This window comes from Anser anser (assembly GCF_964211835.1).
Source record: "Anser anser genome assembly, chromosome: 1".
NCBI classification, from domain to species: domain Eukaryota; kingdom Metazoa; phylum Chordata; class Aves; order Anseriformes; family Anatidae; genus Anser; species Anser anser.
This window is the reverse complement of record NC_139720.1, coordinates 16,746,955-16,761,664: the sequence shown is the minus strand read 5'-3', so window position 1 is coordinate 16,761,664 and position 14,710 is coordinate 16,746,955. Positions and strand designations below refer to the sequence as shown.

Sequence of the window (14,710 nt, the reverse complement as noted above, 5' to 3'; positions counted from 1 at the left end):
CAGGTACCCGTCTCTGTCAGGACGAAGAGATGACTCACCTTGCACAAACAAGTACATGAAAGCAAAAATAAGTACATGAAAGCTTGATTTTAAGTGTTTTCAAGAGCATCTGCAGCCTGTGAGCGCGAGAGGTGGCTTTCCCTGGAAGCTCTTCCGCAGCATGTGGGAGAAGCCAGGTGCTTTCCGTGTGTGGACACGCTTGTCAGGATCCTCTGCTTGCACCGACCCGGACATCACTTCACAAGTGTGGACGTGGCCAACACCGCTACGGCGGCAGGGCACAAGATGGCATAGCCATGGTCTGGATTTGGACTGCTGCAGTCTGTCTGAAGTGTTCACAGTGTGGTCTGCTGCTGCTTTCACCCCTCCCACGCGTGGCATGAAAACCACAGCCATCGTATGCTCCCGTCTGTACATTTGCCCTGCTCGCCCCTCATGTTTTCATTTCTGCTCTCGACGTCTTGGTCTTAAACCACTAGCCTTTTCCTGACAGACTGTTGCTCATGTCTGGGGCTGCCAGGTCGGGAGGGAAGCTCTGCACGAGTGCGATGGGCTGCTGGCAGGGGCGCACCCAGAATTAGGCCGCAGGCCCGATTTTGGCCGGGAGCAAAGCCTGCTGGAGTCAATGGGAATCTTCCTGTTGACGTAATGGGCTTTGGAGCAGGCCTTGGCCTTGACGTTCTTCAGGCCAGTGTTTCTAATGTAAACACTTGGCATAGTGTGAATAATAGATAATTATTTTCATATATCCTTTCCAAAGTCCACAACTTGCGTTGGCAGTCAATGGTCCTAAATGTGGAAATGTGATACCAGCAGTCTGAATTGAAGGAAGGGAGAGAAGCCATAATTCCTGTGGCCAAGGGGAATCATTCCTGTCTCATTTCATCCAACGTGGTGTAAAGAAGGAATTGGTGGTCATCAGCAGCACTTCTGATCCCAGAGCTGGAAGCTTTAACATGATCCATTACTGCCTGTCTAAGAAATGATAGGATGTTGTACAAGATGTGTTTACACCAAAATGAGGTGATGGAGAGTATTTCTCAAAGACTTCAGTTTGTCCCCTTTTTTGTTATTGCAACATTTAGTATCGCTTTTCTTTAGAAAAAGTGAAATTTGTATTTTTATCTGTTTCTGTTACATAACAAGGACTGCTTGGGGATGTGCAGGGATGGTTGTCCCTGGCCCTTTGTTCTGCCCTTTTGGACAACTAAGGCCAAAATTAAATTCACAGTTATGCCTATTTTCCTTTTACTTTTGTGGTAATTTTTCTCCTGTTTTGGCATAGCATCTTGCTTAGGTTTTCACTCAACATTTTCTGTGCAGTTTACTTCCTTTTAGGATGCTTTCTCTGTGCTGTAAGCCCCTGAAATTCTCCATAATGTAGGCAATGTTTTAAAGAGTTTGTCTTATGGATGCTCGTAGTTTTCTCATTCCTAATCACAGAACGGCTTTGTAGTGGCTACAGCAGTGGTTTGGAAGGGACAATTTTAATACACTAACATCATACGTATTTTAAACCTGTTTCCTTGGTGTGCAAGCACGCATGCAAGGCAGCGGCTCTGTATTGCAAGGCCTGCAGACTTGGTGAGGCAACAAACAACCAACATTTAGTGTAGGACTACTCATGTCACTTTTATGGTTGTCTGCTGGTTTTTACTGCTGTTTGCTCAGCGGGAAGCTGAGCGAAACCCATGTTTTAGGTTCCAGCTCTGCTCAGGCAGCCAAATATTGCCTGCTGTCTCCACTGCTATGAGCTGCTGCTACTTACATGCTACTGCCACCCAAGCAGTGGAGAGGACACTAAAACTATGGCATCTTCATCATTAATTCAGGGCTCAGTACTGAACTTGCTAAGCAGAGAGGTGAAAAAAATGAGGCCTTTTGCAGATTTCACTGCCACTGTGGCTTTTCCCTTTGGCAGCCACTGCCACCCATCTGTTTCTTCTCTTCTCCTGACCTGCAGAGGATTGCTGCTCTGTACGGTGCAGCCTGCTCCCATATGTAAAGACATAGCTGCAAGCAGTGAGGGATGGAAGTCTGATCATCCAAAGGCATGTTACCAAATGACGTCTACTGCCTATGGATATGCCTGCTTCCTACGAGCTGGGAAAAGCAAGAGGTTTATTTGAACCTATGGAGCGTCCTTATTCTCTGTTTTCTGGCCAAGGAGTTTGCATGGCTGTGTCGTAAACTCTGGCATCTGCTATTTCCAGATCCATTATAAAGCAAGATTAGAATAGATGTGGGTGGGGATATCTATGAAAGAACGTTCTGATGCTAAAGTATTTATATAAAATATACAGCTTTGATAATTATCCCTAAGACCCTTGTATATAATAAGCCCAAAAAAAGTGTTGTTTTATTTCTGCCAACTTCAAAAACAAACAAAAAGATCCTTTCTGGCCAGGTGCTGCCATTGCCAAATACGTGTTTCAGTTAAACATTGCTGTGTTTACATTTCTAGATAATAAAATTCTTTGGTTTATGGACTGCCAGAAGATAGAAAGCTGAGATTAAGGTCCCAGATTTGATTGGGTTTGTTGTAAAGTAAAGGTAATCACGAAACAATGGCTATTTAATAAATTCTCAGTTATTACTGTATTTTAGAGAGGTTTGTGCTTTTGTCAGCTTTACTGTATTCTCTTTTGTTTGTAATGTGCCAGTAGTAGTTGTATTAAATCTTTTCTTTAGTTTGATGGAGTGTAAAGATTAGTTGCTCTTTTTTTAAGAAGCATATTCAGCAATGACAATGACACAAAATACACGTCTACTTTGATTTCCACCTTCTGGAGATTTCTTTTGCAGAAAGTATATGTAGAACAATATTGCCAGGCTATAAATTCAGTGTGCATGAACTGTGTTTGTAATGAACACCTCTTTTCCTCTACAATTACCTGGATGTCCAGAATACTGATATTGGTCCATTCACAGTAGTGTGAGACATTAATAGACTTTTTTTTCCCTTAATTTTTCCACCTTCTTTTTGATAAACTTGGTTGTAACACCTTTTGAAATAATATTTTATGATTTGTTTAGGGTATTTTTGTTGCTGTCATTACCCCAGTATCTCAGCATTTCAATATCTGCATTCAGTACTTCTCAATTTACACATAAGTGCCATTATCCCAATGTACATAAGAGAAACTCCGCGACAGAGTGACAAAAGCCACTGTGACAGAGGTTTTAGGAGCCGACCCCACAACAGGATGTTTGGAGTCCTATCTTTCTCCTAGATCCATCCTTCCAGTGGCTTGGGCTGCTAAGATGCACGCAGGCCACTCAAGACACTCTTAGTAGGATGCCCACGCATCCCATCTGCCAGCATGGCTCATGTTTGCAGAGCTCCTTCAGAAACACTCCTGCATCCAGCCCATTTGCTGAAGCCAAGCAGATGATGGCTGTGAGAAGCAGTGACAGCCAGGCCTTGCACACACGGACGTGTTCATCTGTGCGTAGGTCTGCTCCAAGGAGGAAAGTGTGTCCAGCGTTTCTCCTGTGTAGCATCCCTTGAAGGTTGTTTCACACCCCTGACTGAAGCCATCTTGCACCTGCCAAAACACGATACAGGCTTTTTATAGCTGCATCGTAAGACCTTTGAAAAATCAGGCTGTGTTAGAGCCTTTTTAGCAGAATAACAGATTGGTTGTGCTTGTATATTGGGTAGCTGCATATGGTAAGCATGTCAGACAGTGAAAGGACATAAAGTATTACTGCTCCATAAGATAGTACTTTCTAATACTATTTTTCTCCAATTTCTGACAGTAAACTTTTAAAACTTTCTTGAAGTATTTCATCTGAGAGGCTCAAAACACGTGTATTGTCATGTATGTCGGACTTAATTCAATTCCCGATAAGGACAAGGCAACATTTTCACTTCCTTCATTGCACTTGCTTCAGACCCTCAAAGTGAGTGTTGCCTGTTCAAAGTAGAATAGATACTAATTTGGTCACATAAAACCACAGATTGTTTCAGCTTTCCATGAATTTCTGAATGAATAGAATGATCAAATCCAGTGATTCTGCTCTCAAACCCACTGGGGATATGAAAGAGCTGCTTGTCCAGCAGGCTGTATAGCCGTGCTGGTCTTTTGTTGCCCATGGCACACATGCCTGGCTCCTTTTTACTCTCTTTTTATTTTAATGCTCTGCAATGGGGCTGAACAAAGCCAAATTTGCTTTTGAAACATAACTTAATTTTGCAAAATCCATAGCTATATGTCTGTGCCCGATTTTCTTTTGTGCAGCCTTCAGAACAACAAGGCTGTGTGGTATCTGACACAGGGCTTTTTCCAGTGATTTATTAACTGTGTCAGAATAGCTGTTGTGAATGCTGGGAAGCTCTTGTATATTGTGACAGTTTATATTGATTATGACAGTTTGTAGACTCTAGTGTGTTGTCAGACAGTGGATAGTATTTTGTCTTCTTACTATACATACCATGGACTATAGATCATAGTGTTTTCTTAAAAAAAGGACCCATTGTCCACTATTCTCATTCCTCGCTGGTATGAGAGCACTTCAGTAGGGTATTGTGCAACAAATAGCAAAATAGTTCAGGGACCCTATGGGACAAGCAATCAAATGTCAATTGCTTTAGGAAGAAAATGTGAATAGTTTATTCTGCTTCTGTTCTTTCGGTGGAACGAGCTGTGCAGTTGACAGAAGTGGGTAAACTAGTCTGAGTCTGTCGTTTATGAAAATAAAATGCATCCTGTACTAGCTATTGTCCAGACATCCACAGACTACACCAGAGGAGGTGGTTATACGTGAGGATTTTGGCTACTGATATTTCTTAAAGGTTGCATTCAGTGTCTTGGGGTCTTCATGGAAGCTGAAATGTTTCTAGAGTGAGTCCAAGGAAGAGTTGGTAAGGATCTCTGGGAGAAAGCAAAAGCTGGCACGTGAGCAGCTATGATGGGCACATCAAAAAGATCACCCCCAATAATGACCTCTTCTTAGTGTTTGCTTTTAGCTAGGCGGTAGTAAAGTAACACGCAGGAGAGAAGAATTTTCTGTTTGCCTTAAAGCTGCTTCAGCGTGAAAAAAAATAGTCAACAGCTGAGCTTTTACAGGCAACCTGATCAGGAGGACGGAGTTGAAAGCCATTTGGTTAATTATGCAATAATTAATAATATATTTATTAGTATAATATAAACAATTAATAATAGATTTATTTTTGAAAAAAAGAGCACTTGGGGTGCAGCGATAACTGTGAACGGGAAAAGAGCCTTTTCGGTTTTTCTGTTCTTGGAAGACCTTTTATAAGAGACCATAATGGATCATAAACTTACACTTTCAGATAACAGTCCTTGGGAAGATGACCTTTGGCAATCTGTGCTGTTAGAATTTTGATCTCACACTGGTTTTAGATTGATTCAAATGCATTTTTTTGTGTGATTTTATATTAATGCAAAATCCATTTCCACACATGCATTATGGTTTGACTGAAACAAATGCAATAGCAGGTCGCTTGTCAAAATATTTCAGTCTATGGGACTAAGCTGGGGCCTAGGAGAGCTGGATTCTATTCTTAACATCCCTGTGGGATGGATATTGGCCACCCAAGCCAGTTCATCCCTCATGAGATGAACTCACACATTTTTAGTTGTATATTTGCGCTGTAAGATCTTTGAGAGGGAACATTTCCTACCAGAACTCAGTCTCAGTCTCTCCTGGAATCTCTTGATGCTGCTGTAGTACTAATCATATTTTCTGTAATATGATCTATATTTTCTTAATGAGTCCTTAATGTTAGCAAGGAAACAGAATCAGACTAAGTGGTTTGATTTTGGTGATGATGCAATTTCCCATTCCATGCTCACATTGAATTTGTGTTAAGTATGGCATTAACTGCATCATAATTATGTTTTGTAAAGAAAGAATGATCGATAGTTTGTGCATTCACAGCACTACTGTAAGCCTGGGGTATATTAAGATTTTACAGTGACATCTCTCAGTCCAGTGTCAGGTACTAGTAATATGCACATACTTACGGGTTTTATTGCAAAACATCCACAGCTGTGCCAGAAATGCTTTAAAGAAAGGTTAAATTGAAGAGTTTTTAAGTATCTGCTTTTCATTACTGACTTTTTTTTCTAAGTTTCATAACATTTTCTGAAGAAGGTGGGTAGAATGAATGAATTCAGATGTTTAAATGTGAATATTTCCATAGGTGACTTTTATCTAAAGCTCTGGTAACAACTCTCTGTCTGTGCATAGTTCTGGCTCCTTAAGCCTGAGACTGCGCCTGGAGAAGATAATTTTGGTGGTGTGCTGTGAAAAGCAACAGCTTCCCAGCACTGGTTGTAGACTAGCCGTGACTTGTATTTAAGATCCCTTCAGTTGCTACCAGGAGAGCCCCCTTGGTCATCCCAGGGCTGTCAGGCTGTCTGTTTGCTCACTAACCCTCTCAATTTTTTTGCCTGGGATGTTCTCTGGGTGTGTTGTTTGAGATATTTGAGTTGCAACCCTTAAGAAAATTTGTGGGTTTTTTATTATTATTATTATTATTAATAATAATTTTTATTTTTATTGAGTAAAGGCATTGGTAATCACTGCAGAAGGTGGATGTATTTCCTGCTCAAATTCTGGTGCCCTGAAATGCCTCACAGGTCCATTTAATTTCTAGGAGACTGCAGGAACGTCCTTGCCCATATGTTGAAGCCCAGTCTCTGACACCACTGTAATCTTTCTCTTTTCCCTTCAGATGGCGTCCACAGCGTGACGGCAGTTTGCACCCTGCGTGTCACCATCATCACCGACGACATGCTCACCAACAGCATCACGGTGCGGCTGGAGAACATGTCCCAGGAGAGGTTCCTTTCTCCCCTCCTGTCCCTCTTCGTGGAGGGGGTGGCAACAGTGCTGTCCACCGCCAAAGATGGCATCTTCGTTTTCAACATCCAAAACGACACGGACGTCAGCTCCAATATCCTGAACGTGACCTTCTCGGCTCTGCTCCCCGGTGGCATCCGAAACAAGTTCTTCCCCTCCGAGGACCTTCAGGAGCAGATCTACCTCAACAGGACGCTGCTGACCCTGATCTCCACGCAGAGGGTGCTGCCCTTCGACGACAACATCTGCTTGCGGGAGCCCTGCGAGAACTACATGAAGTGCGTCTCCGTGCTGAAGTTCGACAGCTCGGCCCCGTTCATCAGCTCCAACACGGTCCTGTTCCGCCCCATCCACCCCATCAACGGGCTGCGGTGCCGCTGCCCGCCCGGCTTCACCGGCGACTACTGCGAGACGGAGATCGACCTCTGCTACTCCAACCCCTGTGGGAGCAACGGGCTGTGTCGGAGCCGAGAAGGGGGCTACACTTGCGAGTGCTACGAGGACTACACTGGTATGTGTTTATCTTATCTTTGACCCATGATTTATATGTTAGCCCGTCAACCAGGCCAGCTCTGTATCAAGCTGGAATTGCTGACATTCTTAGTCAAAGGGAGAAAAACTCCTGGCGGTGCCTTCTGGGAGGGGGAAGGCTTCTGAGTGCCACACGTCACTTTGGGTAAGGCTGATATCCCCAGGGACACGCCATGACAGGAGCCGTGCCTTGCTCCAGGCCGGGCCAGGGGGACCAACAGCTACCGAAATGATTCCCGTTGTGTGAATTTCTACTCAATTTGTGCAAACATATTTCTTTTACCTAAACACTTGGAAGGAAAAAGGTGGGCCATGTCCCATGGTTTTGCATGTTAACTCCTTCCTGGCACCTCAGCAGTGCCCACCGGGGCATGGTGTGGGTGGGCAGCCTCTGTAAGGTTGCACTTGGGACAAGTGCAGAGCATGAGGGTGGTTCATGGTGCCCGAAAACTGCCACAGTACACATTTACGGGAAACACTGCGAGGCAGCTCCAGTTTGTAAGTGTCCAGGTGGACTCCAGAAGGCTTCTTCTAGGCCTGTGTCCATCCAGCAGCCTGCTGAGGAACATGCTTTGCCTCATCATGATCTTGAAAGCTAGTGAAGATCAAAGTGCTGCTTCTCAAACATTCTTGAGATGTTAGGGAGGAATATTAGCCAAATGTTTTCTGGTGCTTCAGTAAAGGCAGTGGGATTATTTAAGTGTTTGAAACTGCACATGCATGTAAGCATCCTGCACTGACGTGCTGCCTGGCTGTAATTGATGCTGACAGCTCATCAACATCTGCTGTGACCCCCACAAATGAGGTGCAAAGCAGAGGGGACTGCTCCCAAGCCTGCTTCTCGGTGCTGAAGTTATTAAAAATTGAAAACATAAATTATTTTAAGTCTTCATATAAAAAAATAACATGATGTGTATGCGTACGGGGCTGCATCCAGCCTTCTAGGTGGAAGGGTTTTCCTTCATTTTGCATGGCTGTTGGCTTAGGACTGTAATTAAAAATGGAGCCAGCAGCCAGTGAGCAGGGATATGGCATCAGTTAGGGAACTGGGCTTTCCCCAGCACAGGGGCAGGAGATGCTCCCTGAGATCAGAGGGACTCGGAGGAACAGAACTTTCCGAAGGTGCCGGAGACAAATTTTTTGCCTGACCACGGAAACCCTGAATCTGTCTGTGATGGTTGGGATATCTGGTCTTTGTTGAGGAATGATTGTTCCTGGGAGGCTTCTTGTGTGTGACTTATACAGTGAAATGCATTATGAAGTCCATTTTCTGTGCGTACAGTTGATGCATAATATGCAAAACACTGGGCACCACACAATAGATTTTATGACCAGTTAATTTAATTTAACATGTTTATGTAATATTATAGTATGATTAGGAATGCTTAGAAATAGCAAGTTTCATTGAAAATGGTATGCGTATAAATAGACTTAATTCATCCATGAGTGAATGTCTTGGAAATTTTTGGAATGACATAGAATGATAGAAACATGACATTCCCATATCAAATTTTGAGGGTCTTTTGCAAGAAATTTTCAGAATAAAAAGGCTAAATATGCTTAAAAATGAAAGAGGATAAGTTTTTCTTAATAATTCATGAACATATTTAATAATTAATTCTGTAGTCAGAACAGACACCATACATATTTAGAGCAGCATATTATTCATACACAAAGAAAGATTTGATCTGTAACTGTGTTTTCAGTGCATGTTTGTTGAGTTAAAAATTAACTGTCCTGCCAGGATATTGAAGTGATCAGAAATTAAGGAATGTGCACTGCTTATAGGCATGCCAACTTTAGGTTTCAGAATTAACCATGCTTCAGTGAAACACTTTATTGTTTGGAATGACAGTTCACTTGTGTTCAAGAGGGCTCTGGAATTCCTTATCCTGTAAAATGATACAAATATTATTGACTATATCTGTTTTATTGCTGAATGAATGCAGTAGACATTTAGTATCCACTCTGTGGTTGGTTTATGTTACATTAGTGCCTTTAGGCTCAGTGTTGCATGACAATGTTTTTTCCATCAGACCTGACACACTTGGCCACATATGGTGGTCATTAGATGGTTGTTTTTCACCCCTTTTACAGAACGAGGTGGAAAATGTTATCAACAAGCAATCTATTACCAAAAATATTTTACAAAGTACTTGATCTATTGTGGAATCTTATCCCCAATCTCCTTTAAGAACTGCATTATTTTGCCTACAATTTTTGACCTTTCTTTAAGTAAGTTCATATCAATTTGTAAGTTTGGTTTATGATCTGTTAATCATAACATTGCATTTGCTGCTTGTATATAAATATTTATTGTTTGCAACAATACAGATTTTATATCTATTTAACATTTAAGCAGTATAGGTTTGTTTCAAGAACAGCAGTGTGTATTGACTCATAATGCAGCGATTGTGAATGGGAAAAGCAGAACAGTGTTTGGCTGATGGCATGGACAGAGCATTGCTAAGGCTGAAAATTGGGAGATGCAGGCATTACAGATATTTTTCCATGGGATAAACTCAGCGTAGTAACATACCAACATGAGGTACTTAGGAATCTCTGAAATAATTGTAAAAGATGAAATATGAATGGTAATAGTCAATGAAATGCAGCCTGCTCTGGCAGCTCTCATGTTTCAATTTCCCAATTAAGAGCCTATGTAGAAAAATAATTGCAAGAAAATACTAAGATCTATCATCTCTCTGCTAACATACACTGAAACTCGATGATAAATCACTACACAATCATAACCCTGTACTGAATCTATCTGACTGGTCACCTGTTAAAAATATAGCATTTATTTCCTGTGGCAGATAATTATGTCCTATCATAATCAGATGGAATTTCCCCCCATTTTTCCACCCTGCTTTGAAGCCCTCCATTTGTTTTGATGTAATTGTTAGTCATTTATACATGATGAAAGTTCCTCTGTCTTCAGGAGTCTTCTGTTACTTGCACAAAGGTAAACTGAGCTCTTATAAGATATTTTTGAAACCTGAACACTGGCTAGTTTTTGGTGAGCTGGAATTAGCTTCACTTCCTGTGATGGAAGGAGGTGAGGGAACAAGGACATATATTTTTAATCGTGTTTTTCAAAACAGCAACTGCTTTAAATTCTGTTCTTTGTATAGAAACTCGTGCACAGTAGTGAACAACAGTGCACGCTGACAATGGTGCTATTGACAGGAGGGAGCTGTGTGCATGACTGCAGGCTTAAAGGACGCAATTTAAGTTAAGCCAACAGACGGAATGAACTCAGACACTGTGGAAAACCTGTTTCATTTTTCCAGCTACGTTCTGTGTATCTCTGAGTGCTGCAGGAGCGGTTGAGATGAGCTACAGGTGAGGGCTTAGGCAGAGGTAGAAATGTCTGCACTCCTCAGGCGCAAACCCCTGAAGGGTGGATGCTTAATGTGATCCACACCGCTTTGGGGGCATGGTTGCCACAGCAGTTCCCTAATTAGCTGCACACCCAGCCCCACCCTGGGGCCTCCTATAGGCCATATAGCTGTAGACACCTACTTGGGTGTATTTCCTGCCCTGCCATCAGCTCCTGTGGCAGCTCGGTGCCCGCGGTCCTTCTGCTCAGCAGCAGCCACTGTTGTTCTCCTCTGTGGTCTCAATTCCCCAAAGTAAAATTGAATCACACAGAACAGATGCAATCCAAAGGGAAAAAAATAAAAAACCCTGAGATAAGGAAGAGATTTGATGTTCCCACAGTTCTCCTTAGCGCAGGGCGTTCTTTCTGCCTCCTTTGCTACTTCTCCCCTAGCAAGGAGCAATTTCTAGGGAAAAAAGATATTGCCAGAGAATTTCCCATATCCTCAGCATCTCTCCTTGGATTTCACTTCAGAGAGGGGAGAAATCTTAAGTGGTCATAAATCTTGTAGTAATCAAATACAGCAATTAGAGATCTTTTGCATGTTATACTTTTTTTTTAGTCCTCATTTATTTTTGTGATACCATATTGACATGAGAAATCGTGCCGTCTAACTTCGCCGCCGTGAGTTCTCTCTGCGTGCCACGAGAAGGTAATTGTAGCTGGTTTTGCAGAGTCATGCCAGAAGGCTCTATTCATGGTGGTCAGCAAGTTCTCAGTGTTTGGCTCTTTCAAACAACATCTAGCAGTAAAAGCAAACATGAAGATCTGCTTCTCTGGTTTCTTAACTCATATCCACCCTTCAGACAGTAATTTCGTTGCTTGGTCTGATACCGGTTTCTCATTTTTCAGGCCAGAGAGATTTATTGGGAAGAATTTCAGCTTTCAAGTACAGAGATCTGGCAGCCAGGGTAGCCGTAATGAGCATTTTATCTTGGGCGAGAGTGTCTGAAATTCCAGTCTCGGTTACACTTCTGCAGCTCTGCTAAAGCCCTGCACCCATAGGTGTGTAACAGCAAAATCTTGTACAGCATATCTTACTATGGGTATTTTAGGCATCTTTAACTCCTAGACCATCATTTTTCAATGGCAGGGCTGAACACAGTTTATCGTCTCAGGGCCGTGGGGCTTTGCCAGCACTTTCAGACACCTGTGACCAAGTTCATCCTGAGCACGAGACACTGAATAAGGAATTTTGTTCTTCCCAAACACTCCTATAAATGTAGGGACCTTGTCCACAGTACAGGTCAGCTTTATGGATCATCTCTCTGAAGGATACCTCATTCAAGTATTAAGTTGAATGAAAGGAAGTTAACTACAATATTTTGTACTGGTGCTACCTAAACAGTGTCCCTTAGTCCCCGTTTCAAGGCTGTGATGCTGTCTTCCAGGTGCATTTATACAGCAAACATATGAAAACAGTGGCAAGGTCTAATGCTGTAAAAAGCAGTATATTAATTTTCAAGAGTTTGAATACAAATACTTTTATTAGGGTGCTTGCTGATTTTTAATAATTTCAGATTTGAAGGCTGCATCTTTTCCCCTTTTGCAAAAAGTCTTAACATTTTTTTTATGGAATCTTTGTGCTGACTCTGGGTGCAGGAAGAGTTGAGGAAGACTGCTCACTCTCAGCCTTTTAATAATTTTCATTGCTTCTTGATGTTGACTGATGTTTAGTGATACCTGGTTTCTTTTACTTGCAGTTTCTGAATGGCCGTACTGTGAGAAAGCTTTTTTGGGGTGGTTGCATTCCTGCAAAGTAGGAAGGTCTGTATAATGTTGGGGGTCTAGAATTTTTTCTTGTTTTTCAGCAATGCTAGGCCGTGCTGTTTGGGTGTGTGTAGTGACTTAACTGCAATGCAATTTTCCTTTGATTTCTGAGGATCTCTCACTGCAGCTGAGATGACTCTTTCACTCCTGATGGAGAGATGAATGAGCATACGCGTACAGGATCCTTCCTTAGGATTGCTGCTCCTTAGTTTTGTTCTCTGCACAGCTTTCCCATCACTTCTTCAACTTTCTGTGTTTAATCCACATGAAATTTGTGTAAGGAAAACCCTCTTCTGCCTTTACTGGCTAAGCAGGCATCTGAGTTGATGTGGACAGGGCAAGCTCCATCCCTGCTGCTGGCAGCAGCCAGGCACAGACCGGCACCTCTCCAAGCCCCGGGAGCTCACAGCTCTTGGCCAGCTGGTGAGGGCTCTGTGAGCAGTACAGAGGCAGAGCTCCTCCAAACATTTTTCAGCGCAGGACTGGTGCAAAAGCTGGAAAAGCCTATCTTTTCCTCTTTTTATGATCTTTACCATTCAGCTATGTACTGGGAGACGTAGCGTCTCATAAATCTGGCTCGCAGTGCTTTGAAGTTTCCCCATATGACCATTGCGTTTACCCATGCCACAGAGCAATGAACCACAGATGTCGTCTCATGAGCTGACTTAATATCTAAACATATAAGGAACTTATACAACCTATTCTTTGCAATTAGCCACGGATAATAAGTCTTCCATTGAGTATTACACAGTGCATGCTGCATTTGAAGAGCACAGCAGTCGATTGTGAAAGTTACTTTCTTCTCTCTCTTTTTCCTGTGATGTCCATTTTACATCATGGATTCCTGAAAATAAGTACTGGTTTGGGATATTCAGATGAAGAGGTATCACCAGGCAAACTTCTTGCCTTTGGGTATATGTGTGGTCAAGGAACTGTGACTTCAGTTCATTACAAGCTGTACCCATACAAAGCACTGTTCATCTAAGGATTGCTTTGGACTCTGCAAAAGTTACTCTGAACAGATGAAGCCTCTGAGACACCCCTTTGAGAAAGAGTGGTGCTGTCCCCCTACTCAAAGGGATGGCAACCAAGGCGCAGCATCTTCTAGGTCACATAAAAGCCGTCGGTGGCAAAATCCAGAGCAGCAGAGGCAGCTCCTGTGAGCCATGTCTGGGCTGCTGGTGGCTGGAAAGCTGGAGAAGAGCCCTGTGAAAGGGATTTCTTTCCTGACACACTCTAACACACCTGCAGAGATTTTTTGCGCCCCTGCATGTTAAGATGTGTCCTTGCCTGTTTTTGCAGTGCTGCTCACTGTTAGGGCGTGCAGGGATGGGGCCAGCACACGACAGCCTCGTGGCTGGGCTGGAGCCTCGTGGTGCTCAGCTGGACCTGAAGCTGGTAGCACAACTGTGTAACTACTGCCCCATAAGACAGCTGAAATAATTAATACAGAGTAAAGTTACATTTTTTATAGAATAGAGTCAAAAGCTGAAGTTTATTAAATTTCTAAATGTTGCCACGCTCCTGTCGACTGTATTTCTGTCAGTGCTGCGGAATCACAGGAGATGAACATCTGGAGCCTGGAGTTTGTATCAGATTATCACAGGAGTCACTGAAGAGGTCCCCCTCTCCTGTAGCTGGATTTTTCCCCGACGGATGTTTCCTTCAACTAATCTTCAGCCTATGCTCACTTGTCAGGATGCAGAAAGCCTGCTCTAATTGGATTACTGTGGTGTATTTGTTGACACTTCTCAAACTGTGTAAATGGCCTGCAGCCCTAACATCAATCTGCTATGCCTTCTCCGAAAGCCCGGAAAAGAGTTTTATCACATTACCCTCATCCCGATGTGTATCAACTAGCTACTGTTTGAAGCCTGAAAGCCTTCCCAGCCGTGCAGCAACACTCCCTTGCCCCTGCCCTTCTGCTGCACGTGGATGGTTTTTGGGTCAGCTGAAGTCCTGCATTTGCCGGCGGTTTGGGTGCCTCTTCTGGAGCCTCGTGTCTTCTCCTCCTCCCCCATGGAAATTCTTGCGCTGATCAAAGCCCTTGGCTGTCATCTGGAAACGTAGCTACGGACTTACTGCTTTGTTTGTTCTTTTCAATTAGTTTTACAGCGGCTGTCTGACGAGGCTCCTGCCCTTAGCAGGCCTTTTTGTAGTGGGTGCGTGAAGGGTGCTTTGTAAAAGAAAGCA

At 43.0% G+C, this 14,710-nt stretch overlaps 1 protein-coding gene across 5 annotated transcripts in view; it reads left to right on the top strand.

The window, feature by feature from the left end:
- Window positions 1–14,710, top strand: part of CELSR1 (cadherin EGF LAG seven-pass G-type receptor 1) — a 166,527-nt gene that overhangs the window by 61,678 nt on the left and 90,139 nt on the right. For all 5 annotated transcript variants that reach the window (XM_083832484.1, XM_083832483.1, XM_083832482.1 and 2 more), the window contains exon 2: window positions 6,707–7,345. In XM_083832484.1, the coding sequence (XP_083688610.1) occupies window positions 6,707–7,345 (639 nt within the window). The remainder of the gene's footprint in view (window positions 1–6,706; window positions 7,346–14,710) is intronic.